Below are 22388 nucleotides of genomic sequence, written 5' to 3'. Positions count from 1 at the left end.
TTCTAGGAGATATGCTCCTTGACGAGCTATTTCAACTAGAAGAACTACTTCTAAATTGGTCAAAAGAACTTAGGAAGGATTTCTTAGATCCATCCCAAGATGATGACCATGAGGAAATGTTGGAACCGCATTCTGACAACCTCGTTGCTTCCAAAAATACCTTTCTTCCTAGACAAGACGTGGACGATAGTCGTCCCTGTGCCGATTGTGCCGTGAAGGACTCCCCATCGACCTCGTTCGGTGCATACATAGACCTGAGCGATTCGGCATACACCTTCTTTAACGAGAGCCCGGGAAAGGGTTGGACTTGTCCACCTAGAATAAAAATAGGAATTACCCTCACCGACAACCTCTTGCGTTCTCGCCTTAGTATAGGACAATTAAGGTATCTTAGGCATTTTGGGGTTGTTCCAACAAGTCAGGAGCCACCCGATTAAAAAAAAAAAGAATTTTAGCTCCTTAAAGACAAAACTTCATAAATCAGCTTTCCGACACGGGGCCGTGCTCGGCCAACACGCCCCCGTGTCCATCAAAAGATTCCCTTCTGATCATGACGTCAGAATACGGACAAACTGTGTCAGAATTTTCTCTGCACACGGGGCCGTGTCCAGCGGACACGGGGCCGTGTTCAGCGGGCTGTCATTTTCTATAAATGCAGCCAAAAATCCTGCACATTTGGACCAACTTGGGGGCAGAGATTTGAAGGAATCTTCTCTCAAACAATCCTAGGTAAGTCTAAAAGAAGTTTCCAACAACCCATCTTGTCCTTTCCTCTTCTAGACATTTCCTTCTTCTTCATCTTTCTTCAAAAAAAAACCACCATGAGAAATTTGAATTTTCAATCTTTATGGTAGGAAACAAGGAATTTTGGTCATGGAATCTTGGTAAAAACATGTTATGTAACATTGTTTAGAGTTATTTACTGTCAAAAAGCTTGCATAAACTCAGAAAATAACTTAGAAGACCAAAATTCCTTGCTCCAAAAATTCTGCAGAAAGATGAACACGGGGCCGTGCTCAGTGAGCACGGGGCCGTGTCCAGAAGCTGTTTAGTCGTATAAACTATTTTTGGTTTATTTTTCGTAGAATGGCGAGTGAAAACAGCGAAACATCATCCGTTCATTCCTCAAACAGCCGAAGGGGAAGGAGGCCCTCCGTTGAAGCCACACTTGTGCACTACGTGATAGCACTAAGAGAGGCTCTCGACGAAATGACGTCCGTAGAGGAGGTCCTCATTGACCGTATCAACGATCTTACAATGGGATTGGAAAGCAGCTTCCAAGAGATTAACCTTTTGCACCAAAGGTTAAACATTTTGGTGGCACCTCCTATGGAACCAGTCCTTCCACAACAAGACTGGAACTTAGCACTCGGTATTAACAACCCTACCGGGTGGGGAGACATCCCCGCGGAACCTCCTATGGAAATCCCACAAGAAGTCCCGGCGGAAGTTGAAACTCCTCAAACAAATGCAAACGAGCCTTCCTTCCTCCTTCCAAGGGAGGTAGAGGAGTGGCTTGCCGACATATGAGGAGAAACGCATCCGAAAGGTGGAGCTCTACAAAGCCTTATCTAACCAAGATCAGTAGATTCTTGGAAATTTTGCTAAAATTAAAATAAAACATAGGGCTAGAACTCCATAAGCTTACTATCTATGTAACTTTTTATGTATTATCTCTCTATTAGCAATGTTATGATGGTTTTTATGATTTATGGACTCGTGGTGGTAATGGATGAAAAAGGGAACGAGAAAAATGGAACCATGCAGAAGAACAGAACAAACCGACAAAAAATCTCCATAACAGAAGGCTCCACACGGGCCGTGCCCAACCAACACGGCCCCGTGCTGAGCCCCCTGCAGGAAATCACCCAGTTCAGGTAACTGGACACGGGCCGTGTTCAGCGAACACGCCCCCGTGCCCAGGCTTCTGTTTCACTTCTATAATTTTTGTTACTGGCACTTGACCACGGGGCCGTGCCCGGTCAACACGGGGCCGTGTCCAGAGCGCCAGTAACACAAATCTTTGTTTTCAAACACACTTTTACATATTCTAATCAACCAAAAACTTTATTTTTGGACACATTGAGGACAATGTGTAATTTAAGTGTGGGGGGGATGCTAAAACCTTGGAATTTTGCAAAATCCTAAAACAAGCCTTACACAAAACTCTATTGGAACCGCTAAACACCCCAAATTTTTTTTCAAAAAACTTTTTCATTTTTTTTTATTTACTTGTCTTAGTTTAAGTTGGGAATAACAAGTTATAAAAGGGTTATATTTTTACAAACTTACAACCGATAGCGTCGTGATAAAAAGAACTAACATAAGAAAATTATGAAACGGTATAACAAGTCTAGCTAAAATTCGATTATATATGCTTGGTCACATTAAAAACCCATTCCCACAAAAAGTGAGTTTTGAGCCTTTATTGAGCATAAAAATACACATATTTAGATTAAATGCTCATTTTTCGTTTCTTGTGTGAATAGCCGCTCGGTCTTTACAAATCTAGAACTTGCCACGACGATACATTCCCGGTCCTTACCAACTTAAACCCAAGTAAGTAAATGATGGAGGCATTAGGACTAACTATTTTTCTTTCAAAACCATTATTTTTCAATTTTTTTTTTACCTACCCAAAATCCCCCTAGAAAACCCCTTTGAGCCTAAACCTTTCATTTCATTACCCCCAAAATAATTTTTTTTTACCCACCAAAAACCTTTTTCATTTTTTCACCTTTATTTTAGTAACAAACTCGGTTTTTCATAAACATACCCTTTACGTGACCAAAAAAAAAAAAAATAATAATAAAATAAAATAAAATAAAAAATAAATTTTGAAGTCAAAAACAAACATAAGCTACAAAAAGCTTGTTTGGAGAAATACTTCAAAAATAAATGTCACAAAAAATAAGGTATTTCACGAAAACCGATACTTGTTACGATTTTCGCCCTTTTTACTAACCACTAACCAACCACCCACCTTTAAACCCAAGCCTTCACCCCAAAAGACCTCTTGATATTTACAAAGGTAAAAAGTTAAAAAGGAGGAGGATTGATCGCTTGGCAAGCATATGGAGAATGTAAATCCGTGCCGCTCTCGAGCGATTCACTTAAATATACACCTTCGGCCGAGTGATTGAGTGATCTCTCGTGAGGTATGTGAACTTGTATATAAATGGAATTTTAATAAGGCATGCTATGCCCAAATAAGTAGTTTATCTTATGAAAAGTTCAAAATAAACCATGACGAATAAGATTGTAAATAAAATAAAAATAGAACCTATACAAACCTTGGATTCCCGACACTCTAGGACAAGTTAAAAAACTTCTCTTCTACCTATTCCATTTGGGAGTGTGAGCCACATTAAAAGAGTTTTGCTTGAGGACAAGCAAAAGTTCAAGTGTGGGGGTATTTGATGTGTGTAAAATGCAACATATAAAACACATCAATTAAGGCATAAAACTAACCCTTTTTAAGTACTAATGTTGGAAAAAGAGTGTTTTTGTCTTCCTTTTGTATTTTCAGGATGAAATGAGCTCAAAATCACAAAAGAAGCAAAAAGACCACTAATTCTACCATAAATACAAGAAAAGGAACAAAAGTAAACTGCCCGGACCCTCAACGGCACCTCCCAAGACAAAGAGAAGAGAACAGAGTCTGAACACGCCCCGTGTCCAGTGAACACGGGGGCGTGCCCAGGAAGCAGCAGAAAAGACAAATCAATAGAAGCTTCGATTGCTCACCACGGGGCCGTGGCCAGCGGGCACGGGGGCGTGTTGAAAGTACAGCAGGCGCATTAATTGTAATTCGCAATTACAATTAATGAAGAGAGAGAATGTCAGACGGGCACGGGGCCGTGTCCAGCGGACACGGGGCCGTGTCCAGCGTTCTGTTCAGCCTATAAATAGAGGAGCTTGGTTTCATTCTCTCTCATCCCTTGGCACACCACCTCTCTCACACTTCATCCACCACCCATCACCACCATAACACCATCATCCACCACCATCATCCATTGTCCATCATAGAGTGTGTGAGTCGTCTCGGGATCCAAGATTGATCGTAAGAGTTCTTGACAATCAAGGCCATGTTTGCCTAAGTCTCTTACATCACTTGGTAAAGACAAGTGTTTAGTATAATACTTTTTATTTTTAATCTTTTGCACTTTTTATTTGGTTTTGTATTAATGACTTTAATAACTAGTTACTTATGTTGAAGGTGATCTTTCCTTATCGTTTGTCCGTGGTGTCTTGGCGTTATTTTACTGTCTATATAAAATAAAAGATTTTCACCATTCATATCTCCACGGTCTATATGGAGGTATGTTGGCTACCTGGTCGGGGGTTAAGGGAACGGTTTGGTAAGGGTCTTGCCTTTGTTCAGCGTTTAGAGGTCCTGCTTGGGACCTGGGTCAAATTTAGTAGGATCTCCTTCAATGCCCATAGGTATTGGATGGCGGGGATCCAAACTCTTTGACCCCCTCATAAGCTAACTACTATTAATACTATAACCCGGCTATTTAGGACTGTATCCCTGCTGACTCAGACTACTTAGCCGAGGGTAACGTCACCGCCAAAAGCGGGGCCTACCATAATTTGCATTAATAACTTAATTCATTATCTTTCAATAATCCGACCCTTTAGGATTGTATCCTTGCTGACTCAAACTACTGGGTTGAGGGTAACGTCGCCTTCAAAAGAGGGGCCTACTACAATAACTAAGATAATCTCTTAAACAAGTGCAAAAGTGCGAAAATAATCAAAGGTTATACTAATACACGTGTCGGATCCAAGTGATTCATCTTGTCTATCTGTTTTTATTTTATTTTCTTTTTTAGCATTTAGTTAGTTTTTATTTTTCTTAGTTTAAAACATTTTTCTAACTTTTTGATTTGATTAGACGTTGAGGATAAACCGGTATTAAAAGCTCTTGTGTCCTTGGACGACCTCGGTATCTTACCAACACTATACTACGTCCACGATGGGTGCACTTGCCCATATGTGTGTTTAGTGTTAGTGAATATCGTGTTTTATAAATTTAAAACTTGGCTAAAAGTGTAAAAAGGGCTTAAATAAACATCTAAAAATATATTACACCTAACGCACATCACAACGCAAACACTTTTATACGCTGACTGTTATTGCATGTTATACGTGTTACTCGATGAATGCTTGTATGTTATGTTTACACAGTGATTGTTGCCTGACACCTTAGCAACGATAGTACTATAGTTTGGACTCAGCACCTGTCGTGGACAGGGGTTGTTAAGGGCTTTTCTTCACGTGTCACAGTGGTGATATGTGTTGCGCATTCTACAACTCGCAGTCACGTCTGTGCATATTTCATTGTCGATAACCTACATGTTTCACCTTGCTACATGTTACATGTTGGTTATGCGCAAACGATTTTCGCTATCTATTATACTATTAAACTTGTATGCTCACCTTTACACTATGTGTATTGACCTCTATTTTAATGTATGTGACAGGTGTTTAGGATGTTGTGCTTGCTTGCCATCTTTTGTGGAATCAAGATAGGATGGGTCTAGAAACAAACAATTTAAATTTTGAGTTGTCGAAACAATTTATTGTCTTTGAGGTACTATGTCTGTAATAATTATTTTGCTGGATATGTTTTGGTATGGGACTTAACGTTAAATATTCGGTAATATTAGTTGTTATGGATTTCTCCTGGACAATCTGTTTCGCTCAGTGCCGCGCCCCGATGTTTCCGCCATCGGTTGGGGTGTGACATCTGAAGTGTAATTCCAAGGGGAATCATTTCATGAGGAATATGCTATTGAAAAATGCAAGCCCGAATCATCAATTAAGAGGGAATTAATTGAAGAAACTCACAACACTTAATTGAAGTTGCAGAATATTCAAACACGACTTACATATTTGAAGATCAAACTTCGACAGTGACATACAAGGGGGAAACTGTTAGTGCATATTGTGTGTGTCCGCCACTTTACAAATAGGCTAGATAGAGCGTGTGTTGAATATTGTATAGTTGAGAGTTAGATTCGAACACATGGCACTTTGGAGAGGACGAATGTTGATTCGTACGGATGAGAACTCATCCGCACGGATGAGTCATCCGTTCCAAAGGTACTTCAAGTCTATAAATAGGGAATCATGTGTTTGAAGTTAATAAGTTTTGAGAAAAGGCTGGAGAGACCTCAGATTTCTCTCCAGCTTGTAAAATGATGTATGCTCTTTCGGTATTAATGGAAGTTTTCTACTTTTGATTATTCTTACGAGATTTCTACCGGATTAGTTTTATCTTATCCAAACTTCTGTCTAAACTCACCGGATCCGGAACTTTCCACCATGTTACCTATTAGTTAATAGCGAGTATCATCTGTTTAGTTTGTGATAATGAGATATCAAACATTACAAAGAAACCGATGTGGTATTACGTTTATGAATTATGCCACATTTGCACTTATTTATGTTTTTAGGTATATAAATAATCTTTTATTTTTTCAGAAAAACTAGCTCACACAGTCACTAATTCTACTTTTAAAATCCACATATTGTTTTTTTCAAAATAACACTAAAATTGTGTTACCCTGACCCCTCCTTTCATTTTTAGTAAACTGCCAAAATGGTCCTTGATGTTTGGTTACTTTTGTCACTTTAGTCCAAAACTCAAACATTTTGAATCTGGGTCCGTGTGGTTTCAATTTTGTTGTCATTTTCATCCAAAATTAAAATCTGGTAAGATTTTTCAGTTAATATCCCGTTTTTTTGTCTTTTTCCTCCCCTTTAACGAAGAGAAAAATGGTCTTTTAATGTTTTTATTATAACAAATTAAAAAATCTGACCATTTTGCCCTTCATTAAAAGGGAAGAAAAAAACAAAAAAGTTGGATGTTAACTGAAAATTCTAATCAGATTTTGATTTTGGATGAAAATGACAACAAAATTAAAAACACAGAGACTCAGATTCAGAAGAAGTGAATTTTGGACCAAAATGACAAAACTGACTAAATCTCAGGGATCATTTTGACAGTTTACTCTTTCATTTTTATTTATCATACCTACCTTCCAACTAAAACGTCTAATTCCTTAACATTATTAAAAAGAAAATATTTTATACTAAACAAGCCTCTTAAATCATTAATATCCCCCTTTTTTAGATATTCACCTTTTTATACTAAACAAGCCTCTTAAATCATTAATATCCCCTTTGTACTGAAAAATTAATCAAAACTTTATACTGAAAAATTAATCAAAACGAAAATGTCATCCACCTTTTTATACTAAAAAAGCCTCTTAAATCATTAATACCCCTTTGTACTGAAAAATTAATCAAAAATTGAAAAATTAATCAAAACGAAAATATTATCTAAATGATTGATATTCACGTTTTTATACTAAGACTGGTGAGTGTGGGCATCGGTTTTGGGTGTTTTGACCCTTTAACGTCAGGTGCTCCATCTCGAGTTGGTGTTTTGGTCAGCGTTGTCCGCTTGGCGTGAAGATTTTGCTTGGCGTGGGACAAGGGTGTTGGGTGATATAGCGGGCTGTAATTGACTGGTTCAATATAGGTTTTTTTAATTTTCTTTGTAGTTTTTAAAATTTTCCACATGGCTGGTCACACCCAGCTAAACGACACCCACCACACCCTTAATTTTTGAGTATCAGTTTGTGGATCTCACCCTCACCACCACATGTGGAGGCTGGAGCAATACCCCTCAACCCAATCCCTTGAACACCCCCACCCTAAAAAAAAAACCACTTAAATTCCCTTTGTACTAAAAAAAATAATCTCCAAACGTATATATCCAAAGCTTGTAAATACGGTTACTATATCATTATCATCAATTATTTAACAACGTTCTTCACAGGGTGAGAACGAACCTTACATCCATGGATGATGCCATTTTGGATTCTATATTAATTATTCACGGTACGCTTTCTTCTTCCCGCATCGATTTGCTTACTTATGCTGTATATATATCAATCGTAGTTCCAATGAATTTGCTCCAACTTTATCGAATACGGATGCCATTTCTGCGTTATGAACCAAGATATGTTAAATTTTAGGAACTTTATTGATGATTTCAATACCAATATTTGCATAGAGTCACTTTATGAACAAAAAAGGTGAATTTCATATATTTGATTTGAGGAGGAATTATATATCCAATAACTTTTACGCAAATTGTTTTTCTTATAAATTTGTCCGCATCTGTGTATACATGATTGTATATGTATGTAGTCTTTTGTATGTAATTAGGGGTGGCAAAATTCGTGGCTTTGGATTTAGTTTAAATGGTCTAGTCGGGTCAGTTTTAGGTCGAACCTGTGAACACGTTTAGCTACATGTGTTTGAACTAATGGGTTCACGGGTTGACTCAATAACTTGTTTATTTTAGTAAATTTTCATAAAATCTGTTGTACAATAAACATATCGAGCCAACGGGTTCACGCGTTGACTCATATAACCTGTTTGTGTTCCAGAGTTTACTAATGGAAGGAAAGGAAAAGAAACAAAAAGAAAGTAAAAATATTTTGTGTTCTCGAGTTTCATTTAAGGAAGGAAATGAAAGGAAAACTATGCTAAATTCTTTAGTTTTTTTATCTTTCCGATTTGGAAGGAAATGAGGGGAATGATATCTTTTTTTCCTTTCTCGTCCTTTCCTTTCTCACTTTTACTTTCTTTTCTTTTCCCACGTTAAGTTAACTCGGGAATAGGGTGTTAGTATCTTTTCAAAAAATGCTTTTCAAGTCATAGTTTACACTGATCTGGCATTTTATGCTAAAATTTTAAAAGTTGAAAGAGAAACCGACATTAGGTTTTATACTTTAAACGCTATTGTTTTATACATATTTCTACTTTTTGGTTGTAAATTTTCAGTTTTAGAGTATAATGTGCAAAGAAGTAAAATAAATTTAAACGTGTCATGTTCTGGTTCATGTGTCTTACATGATTTTCGAGTTAATGTCATGCATTTAAACATTTTTGGTTCGTGTCGGGTTTGATCCATCAACCCATGAACACGGACCGTTTAGCATCACTATATGTAATAGTGAACCTTAAAACTCTTTTGCAGGGTTCTTCATCTGTTAAAAGCAATTGGGAGATCAGCACCTTAAACTAGCCTTCTAAATTCAGCATGTCGGAACATAACATACCAAATCCAGATCTCCCCAACGAGATCATAAACGACATTCTTTCTCGACTACCAGTTAAATCCTTGTTGCAATTCAGGCGTGTATCAAAGCATTTTAGAGATTTAATTTCCGACACCTGTTTCATCAAATCACACCTTAAAAAAGCCGAAGCGTTATCAACTCATCATCGAATCCTTGTTCCAACTTCCCCTCTTCTTTCCTTGAACTATAACTTATCACCAAATGATCTTAATGCATCGATAGAGCTTAATTGTCCTTTTCTAAACTCGAGAAATGCAATCAAGATTTTGGGTTCTTGCAATGGGTTGGTATGCATAATCGATGGGTCAAAAGATCTGACCATCTACAACCCGTCAACTAGAAGATATTTTAAACCATTTCGGTCACCACAAGCTCTTTCTGGTTCGAATGAATCAAATCAGATTGAATACGTGTACGGATTTGGTTATGGGTCAAACCCGAGTGATCTAAGATTGATTAGATTTCCACGGTTTGGTCGTGACTCTGGACACATTAGATTCGGTATATATGATTTCATCGATACAGCGGGTACTTTCTTGAACGGGTCACTTCACTGGTTAGCCCGTCATAGCAACATTGAGGATGAAAATCGAGTGATAGCTTCATTTGATGTATCTAAACAGACGTTTAGTGACGTTTATCTACCCCCTCAAGAGCCGAATCTGCCATATTACATGTTGGGTGTTTTAAAAGGATGTCTTTATGCACTTGGTGATGGTGTATTCCATACAGAAGTTGAGGTATGGTTGATGCAGGAATATGGGGTGGTCAACTCTTGGTCAAAGTTCGTAAAGATTCCTGTTGATATGTGGACCGGCAGCATTTCATATATGAGGCCTTTGAGATCTGTAAATGATGATGAAATTGTTGTGGAGATTGATCTGCAGTCGTTTGCGATATATGATACTAGGAAGAAGACTTTTAGGCGTGTTAAAGGCGTAGGTAATTTGAAGTGGTTCGGGGATGCTACGGTTTATGTGGAGAGCCTGGTTTCACCTCAGGTCTCATGTATGTTGTATTGATCTTAGTTTCATGAATTAGATCATTTGTTTTACTTTCTTTGGTTGTATTGCACCTTTTTATGTGTTTGGTTAGTTTCATGAATTAGCCAAAACACATTAATAATTTACCAGTCACATGTATATTAAATATATATAATTGCATAATTATTCATTCTTTACAACTATACCTTAACCAGAGGTACGGATTTCCGACCAGAACACAAAATGCAACACTTAGCCCCGAGCATTTGAATTCTGGACCCCACATATTCCCAGTCATCTTCATTCTGCATGTATACATATACTACAAGAATGGTCAACAATTAGCTACTCACTGCAAGTTTCTTTGTATTGAATGACAAACGGCCCAAGTAAGCCTCCGATAAAGAAACAAGGAAGCGGTGACAAGCCAGAGCCGATGCTGCAACGAGTGTCACAAAGCTAACCCAGCATAACCGGGCCATCAGAACTGGGCTTTTTCTTCCAGATTCCAAGATTTTGAGGATAATGACTTTGAGTCGACGGTTTTTGACCAGGGACTGGTAGTTAATGGCGGATGTTGAAGATGATGTGTAAATGGCTCCATATCTGGCAACTATGAAGGTTTTGCCTAAGGCTGTGCACATAGATTGGTATAGCATATCTGCAGTGATTTTGGAAACTTGATGACGAAACGGACGTGCTTCTTTGGAAACGATGCCCCGGATTAGTGAAGTTCCATCCTGTTCAACAACAAAAAGATATGTATCTGTAAGTTATATATGGTCATTGCGTTGAAACTTGAAAGCAGAAGGTAGATGTGAAGAGTAGGTTACTCACAGCAGTCATCACAAGTCGTCTCACCACCGCACCATCTTTTGAGAGCAGAAGTTTAAGGGCTAAGTTTACTGAATCTGATACCGTATCGGAGGGCATCTCGGTTGACGCTTCACTTTTTAATGCCAGTTGCAATCCTTTGCTGAAGGAAGAAGTTACAATAAAAAAAAGAGTTAATTACTGTTTCCGTCCCTGTGGTTTGTCAAAAATCACTATTTCAGTCCATTAGTTTAAAAATTGCGATTTCAGTCCCTGTGGTTTCACTTTCGTAACCATTTTAATCCATTATTCTATTAAGTACAGGGACTGAAATGGTTACGAAAGTGAAACCACAGGGACTAAAACAGTAATTAACTCTAAAAAAATTTGATTATGCAAAAGTTAATGCTTGACTAACAAAAACATAGGTAATACCATGAGTCACATACCTTGCTGACCCAACTCTCAAGAAAAAAGCAACCTTCTTCCATTGAACTTCTTTTCTTTTGTTTAGCACGACCTAAAGAGATGAAAGCGTAAAACTAAATACAGTGTAAGATAAATTTAAGTTTAGGAAAAAACGAAAGGAAAACATTCAAAGGTTGAATACCGCGTGCAGAATCTTCCTTGTATCAGGTGAATTATCTGTGAGAAGTTTACGAACGACATACGGGTATGAATCTTCAAAAGTATTAAAATTTGGATCTCCAGCCATCGCCAACCCTACAAAGAAATAAAGTTGGATATACATGATTGGACATCTAGAAAATAATTAGATAAATGTATACCTTCAAAGGAAGCAAGAGACCGTAGCAGAAGAGTATAATATGGCGGCATGCGAAAATGATACTTGAGGGCTATCGACCACACTGTACCCAGCACCTACAGAAGAGACTAAAAAAGTCAATAAAGTGGATACACCCACAAGGATTATTACAACCGAAAATCATAATTTATTACGAATTTCTGATCTTTGTCAAGATAAAAATCAGGAAGTAGATATTCAGTCTCACCCTGCTAAATCTGACATCAGGGATTCCGTCCTTGAATTCCACCTCATCCATGGCAGTCTCTAGTTCCTGAACAATCAATTCCATACGACAAGAGTTAGAGGGTGTTTGGGATTACGTTTTGAAGTGATTATTTAATTATTGCGTGTGTAAAACATAAATACTCTAAAAAAGTGTTTGGATGAAAAAGTGATTATCTGCCTCCAAAACGCAGTTTTGGAGAAGCAGGTACCTACATGCTTTTTCAAAACGCAAAATCTATTTTGAAAACGCATAATCTATTTTGAAAACGCAACACCAAACACCCCCTTAATACGATGGACTTTGTAATCCTACAAAAGAGATTATATGCCTTCATGGCAATAAGTTACAAATCACAATTTGTCGATTATCCATAGGGCCAAGTGAGTAAAAAGAATTATAGGAAACAGAAAATATCCCAAATTTATCATTCAACAAGCTAGATTATTAACTAAAGTATACGGATACTCCATGTGGTTTTCCCAAAGTACACAGATGTCCCTGTGGTTTGCACTTTGTAACGCATTTAGTCCCCGACCAACAAATCTAAAGGTTTCAGCGACAAAATGTGTTACATAGTGCAAACTACAGGGACCATCCATGTACTTTTGGCAAAAGTCGGGGATTAAATGCGTTACAAAGTGCATACCACAAGGACCATCGTACATATAAAAAAAATAGGGACCAAATCCAGTATTTTGAAAAACCACAGGGACTATTACTCTAAATTATCTGAAAAAAATATAGTTTTTTAGTTATCATATTTGACAACCAGTTATATACAAACAATTTGGACGAAAAGTATTTCAGGTCAACCAAACCTGACAAATACCAAAAATTGCCCATTGCAACCGGATAATCAATCCAATCATTTTGACATATCTAGAACAAGTTATAAAGGGGAAGCTAACTTTGAAAGTTTTTTTCTGAAAACAATGGAATAATCTTAATTAAGAAAGCATAAACATGTTTCCTCAATTAAAATTTATCAATTAAGGAGGTATTAGTTACCATGGTAACTCGTGAGAGATTAGTTCCGGGCCTGACGACATCCATTTCAGCAAGGGATCCAACAAGAGATGCCCAGTCACCGTTTACTATGTGAATAATAGACCCAAGCATCGCAAACTTGTGTTTCTTTTCCATCCGACATATTAATCCAAAATCAAGAAACCTATCATGAAGTCACTTCATAACGTTAAAAATAAAACTAACGATTGAGATAACCCAAGTAAATACGGTGATAAGAAGAAAATACCCGATTTGCCCAGATGGTAAATATCGCATGTTTCCAGGATGTGGATCAGCATGCAATAAGCCAGTTTCAATAAGCTGAACTAAACATGCCTCAACACCTTTGTTAACCTACAACATCCAAAGGGTAACAATCATGAATAATGGTTAATTAATAATAATAATAATAATAATAATAATAATAATAATAATAATAATAATAATAATAATAAAATAAATTATTTGATAAAGATACAAGTGTTTAATACAGACCATATCAAGAAGATGCCTCTTAGCATCAATTCTCTGCTTCTCTGAATATCGAGACTCCTGTTCTAAATTGTTGCTACTACATATGGCGAGTAATTCTTTTGGATTCTCACCCGACATCCACTCCATAGTTAAGACCCTCTTTTGTGTTAAATGTTGAAATACTTTCGGGACACGAATAAAAGGGAAGGCGGAATGAGCTTCCTGCAGAAATAAAATGCGCAACTTGCATTGAGAATCCATTCCATATATTAAGGAATCACACATTAAAGTTTGAATAATAATATACCATAAATTCTGCAGCATTTGCAGCCTCCAAAGTATAGTCTAATTCCCCCACCAACCCCTTCCCGAGTTCATCAGCATAAAGGCGTAGATCACTTTTCCTTTTAGCCACTTGTTGCAATATGTCCAGCTGTACTGGTTCATGCAGCATAAGTTACTTAGACTAAAAAATAGATAAATGTACTGAATTCAACAATGTAAACCATTTTACGGACCCCAACTCGCATGATATAAATATCCCGAAACACTACGCGTCGTAGATTAGGTCGTTGAACTTTCACAGCAACATCATGACCATCTACTGTTTTTGCCTTGTAGACCTAGGCGCCACGAATAAAATTATGAAGAAAGATCAATAAATACACAACTATAAGATGTAACAAATTTCAACCCATTTACTTACAAATGGGTCAATTAGAGTTATGTTTTATCTTTAAAGGGTCAAATTGGTTGATCAAAATTCAGCTAAAAAGAAACGATTTAAATGGTTGAATGTAGCCCAAAGTGTGTTTTTAATGCACTCGACCTTTAAAATCATTATATTATATATTATATATACTATATATATGCTATTTTGTCAACAACCAACACCTTTAGGCCCTCAACTTTAATAATGACATGTTTAACCCCTCAACTTCGATAATGACATGTTTAGACTCTTAACTAAAACAAGTTTAGCCCCTCAACTTTAATAATAAACAACTTTATCCCCTCAACTTTAATAATGACATGTTTAGCTCCTCAACTTTAATAACGACATGTTTAGCCCCTTAACTAAAACATCAAACAACTTTAACCCTCGCGATTTGCTTATTTTTATCTACGTTTCGAACCCGCTGCGGAGCGCAGGTGATAACGCACTAGTTCTATTTAAAAAAGTTTAATTAGTATTGTATCAATATAATTTAGGTAAATATTAGTTATCACAAAAGTAACTTTTTCATGGTACTTATTACTGAACAGAGCGCACCTGACCAAAAGATGCTGCAGCTATTGCTTCCTCTGAAATGTGACTGAAGAACGTTTCCACAGGGGAACCTAACTCTTCTTCTATGATTTTCATGGCTAAATCCCGTGGGAAAGGGGGAATTTGATCATGGAGCTCACTTAGAGCCTGCAATCATAATCCATAAGTGAAAATTGTTTGAACCTACAGGACTTACAAATAAAAAATGACTGTTTACAGTAGTCGCTAGAGATAGTTAAATAGCATTAGTGATGTATGAGCAAGTGTTCTAGATAGTTCCAACTATTTTAAACTGCAACAACGAACCACGAGGACTTAGAGAAAAATAACTTCATTTCCAGCTAACCTTAGACATTGGAAAACCAATAATATCTGGCCTTGTAGAAAGGGACTGGCCAACTGCATCAGCAACCAAAAGCATGTCACAATGAATATTGAAGACCTAACATCAGCATGAAAAAAAAATAAAAGAGTCTAACGAACAGGATTTTAGAAATGCGCAGCAAGAAAGATAATTGCGATTAAAATTCGAACCCATCTGCGGCTGTACCTTTGATAAAAGTCGGACCCAGGTTTAACATTGTTTCTTTCAACACCATCCCAAATTTGTACTGGGAATTGGATTCATCGACCTCTGAACTCCCGCTTACGTTTTTTGACTTTTTAATCCCTTCTAATCTGATTCTTAAGGCAGCTGAAGCAAAAGATCCGAAAACCTTCCAAAGCACAGCAATGTCAATTCAACAAAACTTAAAGAGAAATGACTAGTTGTATTTCGTTAAGTGTGTGTGTGTGTGTGTATATGGTAAGGATCCTAAGAGAAAAGCATCTTATTTGAGAAACTTGAAAAGCATTCTGGACCACATATTTTCTCCAAGCCAATTATTTTTTTTACTTCTATACGCATGTTTTTAAGAGGTTTTTTTTAGAGTAAACTGCAATTTTACCCCCTGGGGTTAGAGCCCATTGGCACTCTGACCCCCTACCAGAAAATTTTGTCGTCTGACCCCCCAACTAATGAAAACTGTGCAATATTACCCCCTGCTGTCAAATAACTTAACAGTTTTGTTAAATGGTATGTTAAATGACTATATTACCCTTTCATATTACCCCCTATGCTTTGTTGTAAGCAAACGTATTACCCCCCCCCCCCCCGTGTTAAATATTTCATTGCTTCCTTACCCCCTGCGGAAAACAATAATTCGTAGGGCAGAAACATGAAGATTTGTTATCATGTGATCCATATGTTCCCATGATTTGTTAGTAAATGGAATTGAAGTCATAATTCTTTTGATTTCGCTTCCATCAATCTTGATAGCTTCAGCACCATCAACGCATTTCAAATCACCCTAACCTTCAGCACAGCTTTCAAATTTCAAAGGATTTTTCATTGAAAGACTCTTTCAAACACCTTCAGGCATTTCATCAAACACCTTGGGGGCACACTCCACTTTTGTGAGTTTAGAAAAATCGTGTGATAAGAAACCCCCTTCATTATCACCAATAGAACTAACATTGTTTTGGGAAGAGAATGTAGTCATGTAATGACGTCACTTTGATTAGACGAACTTGGATTTTTCAAAGTTTTTAGCAAATGCTCCATCTTTGCTTTCACTTTTGTCTAGGGATGAGCAAAGCGGTATCCGATACCGAACCGATACCGCCTAATACCGATCCCGAATTTCACCCAAACTAGGTACCGGTACCGATACCGAAACATGTCGGTACGGTATCGGTACGGTATCGGTATTTTGAGGATACCGATACCGTACCGTACCGTACTGATACCGAAAACGCCAAAAAGTGGATACCGTATGGGATACCGAAAAAATTCGGTATCGGTATTTCGGGATCGGGATCGGTATGGGATCGGTATTCGTTGGCATATGCTCACCCCTACTTTTGTCATTGCTATTGGTTGAATTTCAGTCTCTTATCTTTAATTATTGTTGTAAATCATTTTTGTTAATCGATTCCCATTCCTATAACTAGAAAAAAAGAAGTTGCTATGTCGTGCATATTGTGGAATGTCCCATTTTGACTGTTGATGATGCCAAAACTTCGATCCAGATCTTTCAGAGTTGTGTGAATCAAAGTATTCGAAGAACGAATCTCTTCAACTGTTCAACAGAGTTGTTGCAACTTTTTATCATGATTCTTCACCATTTTCTCTAATTCTTGATTTCTTGTGTTCGCCATTGTTACCTGGAATTGTTGTCGCCGGAGAAAGAGCATCACCCCTCTGATACCAATGTTACGATCGATTTTAGGGTGTTGTGTTCGCCATTGTTACCATACATGCTGTGAGGGTGATAAATGTAGGGTATCCGTTTGATAACCCAACAGAGTACCGGCATTTGATCGGAGAGGAGAAAGGTCGTTGTTGGATCCCGGAGAAGAAGCTGTTGGTGTCGCCGGAGAAGAAACAAAGGAGAGAAGAAAAGATGTGTGTGTGGGGGGGGGGGGTAAGGTTGCAGTGAGGGTGATATATGTAGGGTGTTGTGTTGAGGAAGATTTATTACTAAAGTGGAAAAGACGATTATACCCTTTGACCGTTAAAGACTTATGTTGACTTTAAACAGAATTTGACAGCAGGGGGTAATATTGCAGAGTTTTTCATTAGTTGGGGGGTCAGACAGCAAAATTTTCCTGGTAGGGGGTCAGAGTGTCAATGGGCTCTAACCCCAGGGGGTAAAATTGCAGTTTACTCTTTTTTTAATATACATATATGTATATTGTCAATTTTGAATTACACACATATGTATATAGTCAACTTTTAAACTATACATATGTGTATATTATTACGCCCCGGTTGCGGTATGCACATATAATGTATATATGTGTGGGCCCTCGGGGGGCAAAAGTGAAAGTGCACTAATTTTAACGTTATTTTATTAATTTTGTGAAAATAACATTAAAAAGTGAGGGATGGTTAATCATGCATAATGTGGTGGCGTTGATAGCCGAAAGAGAAGGTGGTACATGCACTAATCGGGCTTTTGTCCCAATTGTTGAGTGTTATGTGCCTTATGTCCAAGGCTTGATGCAAAATTACCATCGAGCCGGGGGTAATTAATATACCTGTACTATAGTTCAATATACTTGTGCCTACCATAAAAGGAAACAGATTTTGTACTATAGTTCAATATACTTGTACGTTATCTGCATAGATCACAATCATATGCTAAATTAAGGGTAATAATCTACCTCAATAAGTCGAAGGGCCACTATATGAGGGCGGCATTTGAAATAAATATCAGCTTCTTGAGCATTGTAAACTTCTGGAAGTGGCTTGGTCCACATTTTAGACAAATGATAATAATAAAGTACACATGCCTCCAAGGCTTTAAGATCAGCCATGATCAGATCTGTGCCAGAGAGTTCTGTAACAGGAAAAAAAAACTTTATTTAGATCCAAATAACATTTCACAGGATCTTCAGAAGTTTTTTGCAGTGACATTTGTTCCGAAGTGTCTCATATTAATTAAAATGCAGTTAATGTACTCTTGGGGTTTCTCAATTCTTGTTTGAAGCAAAAAAAACAACTTTCATGTGGATATGCCTCGAATAGTAGCAGTTTAGTTTAACAACACTCTTCCTTCATTTATATTATGAGCTTGGTTTTAAAAAGCGCGCCTGCTTAAGCTCGAGGCGCAACAAAGCTCACACCCTAGGGCTTTTTTGCTTGGCGCCTAGAGTAACTACAAGAAGCTCCAAAAAGGCGCGCTTTTTTGAGATTTTTCTGGGCTTTTTGGCCTGAGCCGCGCGCCTCTTGTACCCGATGCGTTTTTATGCATCTAACTGTTGTACCTTGGGTTTTTTTGGCTTGTACATGTAGCTAAAATCATACAAAAACCTTACTTATAGCTATATTTTGGATAGGGAAAGCTAAAAACCTATGTGATAGATATGGAATATATAAAAATTATATATAATTCGCTTGCGCCTCGGGTACGAAAAGCCCGCCACTTTTGCGCTTTGCGCTTCGCGACTCGATTTTAGACCTCGTTGCTTTTGTGTGCCTCTCGCTTTTTAAAACCAAGATTATGAGGGTGTTTGGGATTGCGTTTTGAAGTGATTATTTGATTATTGCGTATGTAAAACATAAATAATCTAAAAAAGTGTTTGGATGAAAAGTGATTATCTGCCTCCAAAACGCAGTTATGGAGAAGGCGAGAAGCATGTACCTACATGCTTTTTTCAAAACGCAGTTTTGAAAACGAAAAATCTATTTTGAAAACGCATAATCTATTCCGAAAACGCAACACCAAACACCCCCTATGTCTGGAAATTTGGATTGATAAAGACTCACACCTGAACAAATAACACAATTTGGACAAGCGAGCTGCTAGTCGCCCTTTAGTTAAGGATATAATGTATCTATACAAATCAACACTCTCACATACACAGAACACTTATATAGACTAGATAACAAAGCAGGTTAATTTAAACTTCAAAGTTCAAACACAAAACTTTTTATGTCACATTCAGGACAAGTACCATATTAGTTGAACCAACAAAAACAAGCCCTAACACGACCAGCTAGTCTCAAATCAATTCTCCTTTAGCAAGCATCATCTATAGACTATACACAGATACAAAAGAATGACAACAAACAAACAAGTTAAACCTGGATAATAAGGCTGAGGCCAATCCGGAGACTCATACTTGGGATCCTCAACATTCCCTAACCAAACAACTTCATCTACCTGTTTCGAAATCTCTGGGAAACCAATAACCTTACTCGTCCAATTAACACCTGCACTAATATTCTTCTTAATAAAATCGACATCCTTCTTCACAGTTTGTACAAAATGCCCTAGGTTTCCAGCAACCGCACGGCAGGGTTTAATATTTCTTCTTGAGCTCGATTGAGCTGGTGAACGGAGTGCGGACGCCGGAATGGACGCAACCGCGGCGGAGGCTGCGGCGGCGCCGAGCATCGGAGGGTGATTACGGTGAGTTTGATTGGAGTGTTTGTTTGGTTGTTGATTGGGGATTGGAATGAAGGGTGGGGAAAGGTGAAGCGTGTGCTTATTGTTGTTTTATCGGTGTGAGTATGTCATGTCCAAAGTAGAAACGGGTTTTCTTTTGGCGCGGCAAGTGCGTCATGTTATATTTATTTATTTATTTACTAGTTTATGTTCCCGTGTATTACATGGGTGGCTAAACAGAAAAACTATGTCCTTTAAAATTGTGAAATAAAAATTACAATCTTATATACGTTGAATTATTAACGAAAATGTTAGACAGTACACGAAATAATTGAAATGCATAAATAGGACAAAAAAATCACAACTCATTGAAGATCTCTATACAAACAACACTAGTTGTTTTATTCGTAGGTTTATCGTTGTTGTCAAGTATTAGTAGCTTTACTCTATCTCGTGTTTTAACTCTTGATAAAGCAACATACAATTAACCATGTTGTGTTTTTTATCTATTTATAATGTGTTATTGAACAACTTGTAGTGTCTCATCAGATTCAAAAACGGTTTTACAAAAAACAAATTAAATGAAATAAAGGTTCTCTTACTAAAGAAAATATTAAATTACAATGAATTAAAGCAACAAAATCAGAAAAAAAAACGAATAAATACATTTGTAACGAATAATAACAGTTTACTTTGTAAGTTCGCCATGGCGGCTCGCTTATGTATCAGCGCAGAGAACTGTAATGGAGATTGTGTAATGAGTTTGCACTTTTTTACCACTTCCCAGCTATGCTCAAAATTAAGGAATCTGTCACAAATTTAGGAAACCAAACTATACATCCATTAACCCTAAAAATGAAACACCTACTCTATCCTATCTTATCATGATAACTTTGTATTAATTAACATCTGCCTTGCAGTGGTGAGATCAATTTTAGTCCTAAATCTTAGGTGTTGTTTGTTTTTGCTTAAAACGTCTGCAAAGAGCCTATGTCTGCAGGCGCGCAGACATAAGGCCTTGAAGATTGTTTGTTTTTTTTCTTTAAACAGATCTGAACTCAGCTTTTTTCATCTTAAAAAATAAGCTATGGATCCCCTGCTTAAAACATCTTCACAAGAACAAAACAAAAACCCTAACACAAATGAAGACCCATACCTTATACACAGACACAACACTCCCCTCATCCACCTCTCGATTCCCCTCTTCTCCCTCAGATCGAGTCGCCGGACTCCGGTGACGGTACCAGCCAACTCCGATCACCACACATCCACACCCTCTAACCACCTCACATTCGATCTGTGTACCGGCCGACCACCACCACCACCGTCTAGTGGTGGCGCGATGAAGAAACAGAGAGAGAGAGAGAAAGAAGAGAGAGAGAGCCGGAGAAGAAGAAAGGAGCCGATCACCTCCTTTTACGGCAACAGTGGCAGCGGTGCCCGCGACGAAGCAGAGACTCAGTGGGAGAATGAAGGCAGGAAAGTTACCAAGTGGGAGCTTTGTAGAATTGTCAAAGAAATAAGGAAGTTTGGTCGTCATAAGCTTGCTCTTAAGGTATGTTTGGATTGAATTAGATTCACTGTGTTTTTAATTTGGATTAGTTTTGTTAAGTTCATCATGGGGTTTTTCCATTTGAATGAATCTTGCTGTATATTTAGGTGTCGCTTGCTATCTTGTTCTGTAAAAGGTCAATCTTTGAGTTTACATATTTTCAGTTTATGCAGACAGTAAAAACAAACAGTCTGATATTTTCAGCTTGCAGAGCTTCAGACCACATCTTCAGTTGCAGATATGGAAACAGATGAAATTAGCTTGCAGACAGTTTATGTCTGCAAAAACAAACAGCACCTTACACATCTCAATTACCTTATCTCAAGTGTATATAGTTTAATAGTTTAAATAGTTGGTGGAATAAAATAGTTTAAAGAGTCTGAATTACCAGAACCTCCTTTGCCTGAAAGTTTAAATAGTTTTTGATATGTTGTTTTTTTAGTTTAGATGAAACTTGTGGGATAAAAAGTTGGAAAATATATAATTTTTTTTATTAAGAAGAATAATAATTGCTAGATGTCAAGACTTAACAAACTATGTAACAATAATAATCAAATCACTCAATAATTAAAAGAGATAAGTTTCTTATGTTTTGAGTTACTAATACTGTAACAATAAGAAACAAATCACTCAATAATTAAAAGAGATAAGTTTCTTATATTTTGAGTTATTAATGCTATTTTTGGTAAACGATACCTGAGTCAAAGATCTGTCCATAGAATTCATTCCTGGGATGCTGACATATTTCTTGTAAGCATGTGGATGAAGATATATTAAACAAAAAAGAATAATCCAGACTTGCATGATGACAATATAAAACTTCAAGCTGCATAAGCAACTACACGAATTTAAAAAACTAATAATAGAACCATAAATCAGTTAGGTGACCATTTGCAGTAATAATAAACAATAATTAAAAAAATACTATAAAGTCCTTATGATGATCACCTGAAGCTATACAATATTTATGTTATCTGGTGTTTTTAAGTTGGTCATTTAAAGTGGACTTTGGTCCCTCAAAAAGTTACGTTTGACCAAGTCAAACATGCTTTACAACAACCCCATGAGTAAAATAAATGGCATGCTACATAATCTTTTGACGATTAGAAAGCATACTTTCATGTGTAAAATAAACATGCTTTATATAACGACC

At 37.2% G+C, this 22388-nt stretch overlaps 2 protein-coding genes across 2 annotated transcripts; one reads left to right on the top strand and one right to left on the bottom strand.

Moving 5' to 3' along the window:
- The first annotated feature begins 7768 nt into the window (after positions 1-7768).
- On the top strand, positions 7769-10318 carry LOC110877658 (F-box/kelch-repeat protein At3g06240-like). The gene is made up of 2 exons (XM_022125820.2): positions 7769-7917; positions 9065-10318. Exon 2 carries the CDS (start codon positions 9128-9130, stop codon positions 10187-10189), a length of 1062 nt encoding a protein of 353 aa, XP_021981512.1. The 5' UTR covers positions 7769-7917; positions 9065-9127; the 3' UTR covers positions 10190-10318.
- On the bottom strand, positions 10286-19842 carry LOC110877657 (uncharacterized protein sll0005). Its single transcript, XM_022125819.2, has 16 exons — positions 19380-19842; positions 17957-18132; positions 15300-15465; positions 15096-15148; positions 14753-14896; positions 13998-14102; positions 13787-13912; positions 13501-13701; positions 13253-13359; positions 13006-13168; positions 11977-12042; positions 11752-11845; positions 11574-11686; positions 11413-11483; positions 10988-11126; positions 10286-10890 (listed from the first exon to the last, which is right to left on the bottom strand). The coding sequence occupies exons 1-16, from the start codon at positions 19690-19692 to the stop codon at positions 10492-10494; spliced, it is 2436 nt and encodes an 811-aa protein (XP_021981511.1). The 5' UTR covers positions 19693-19842; the 3' UTR covers positions 10286-10491.
- Between the last annotated feature and the right edge of the window lie 2546 nt (positions 19843-22388).

The sequence above is a fragment of the Helianthus annuus genome, chromosome 9, assembly GCF_002127325.2.
Source record: "Helianthus annuus cultivar XRQ/B chromosome 9, HanXRQr2.0-SUNRISE, whole genome shotgun sequence".
In the NCBI taxonomy this organism is placed as follows: domain Eukaryota; kingdom Viridiplantae; phylum Streptophyta; class Magnoliopsida; order Asterales; family Asteraceae; genus Helianthus; species Helianthus annuus.
Note: the sequence above shows the minus strand (reverse complement) of the source record. Positions and strands in the feature narration are given on the sequence as shown.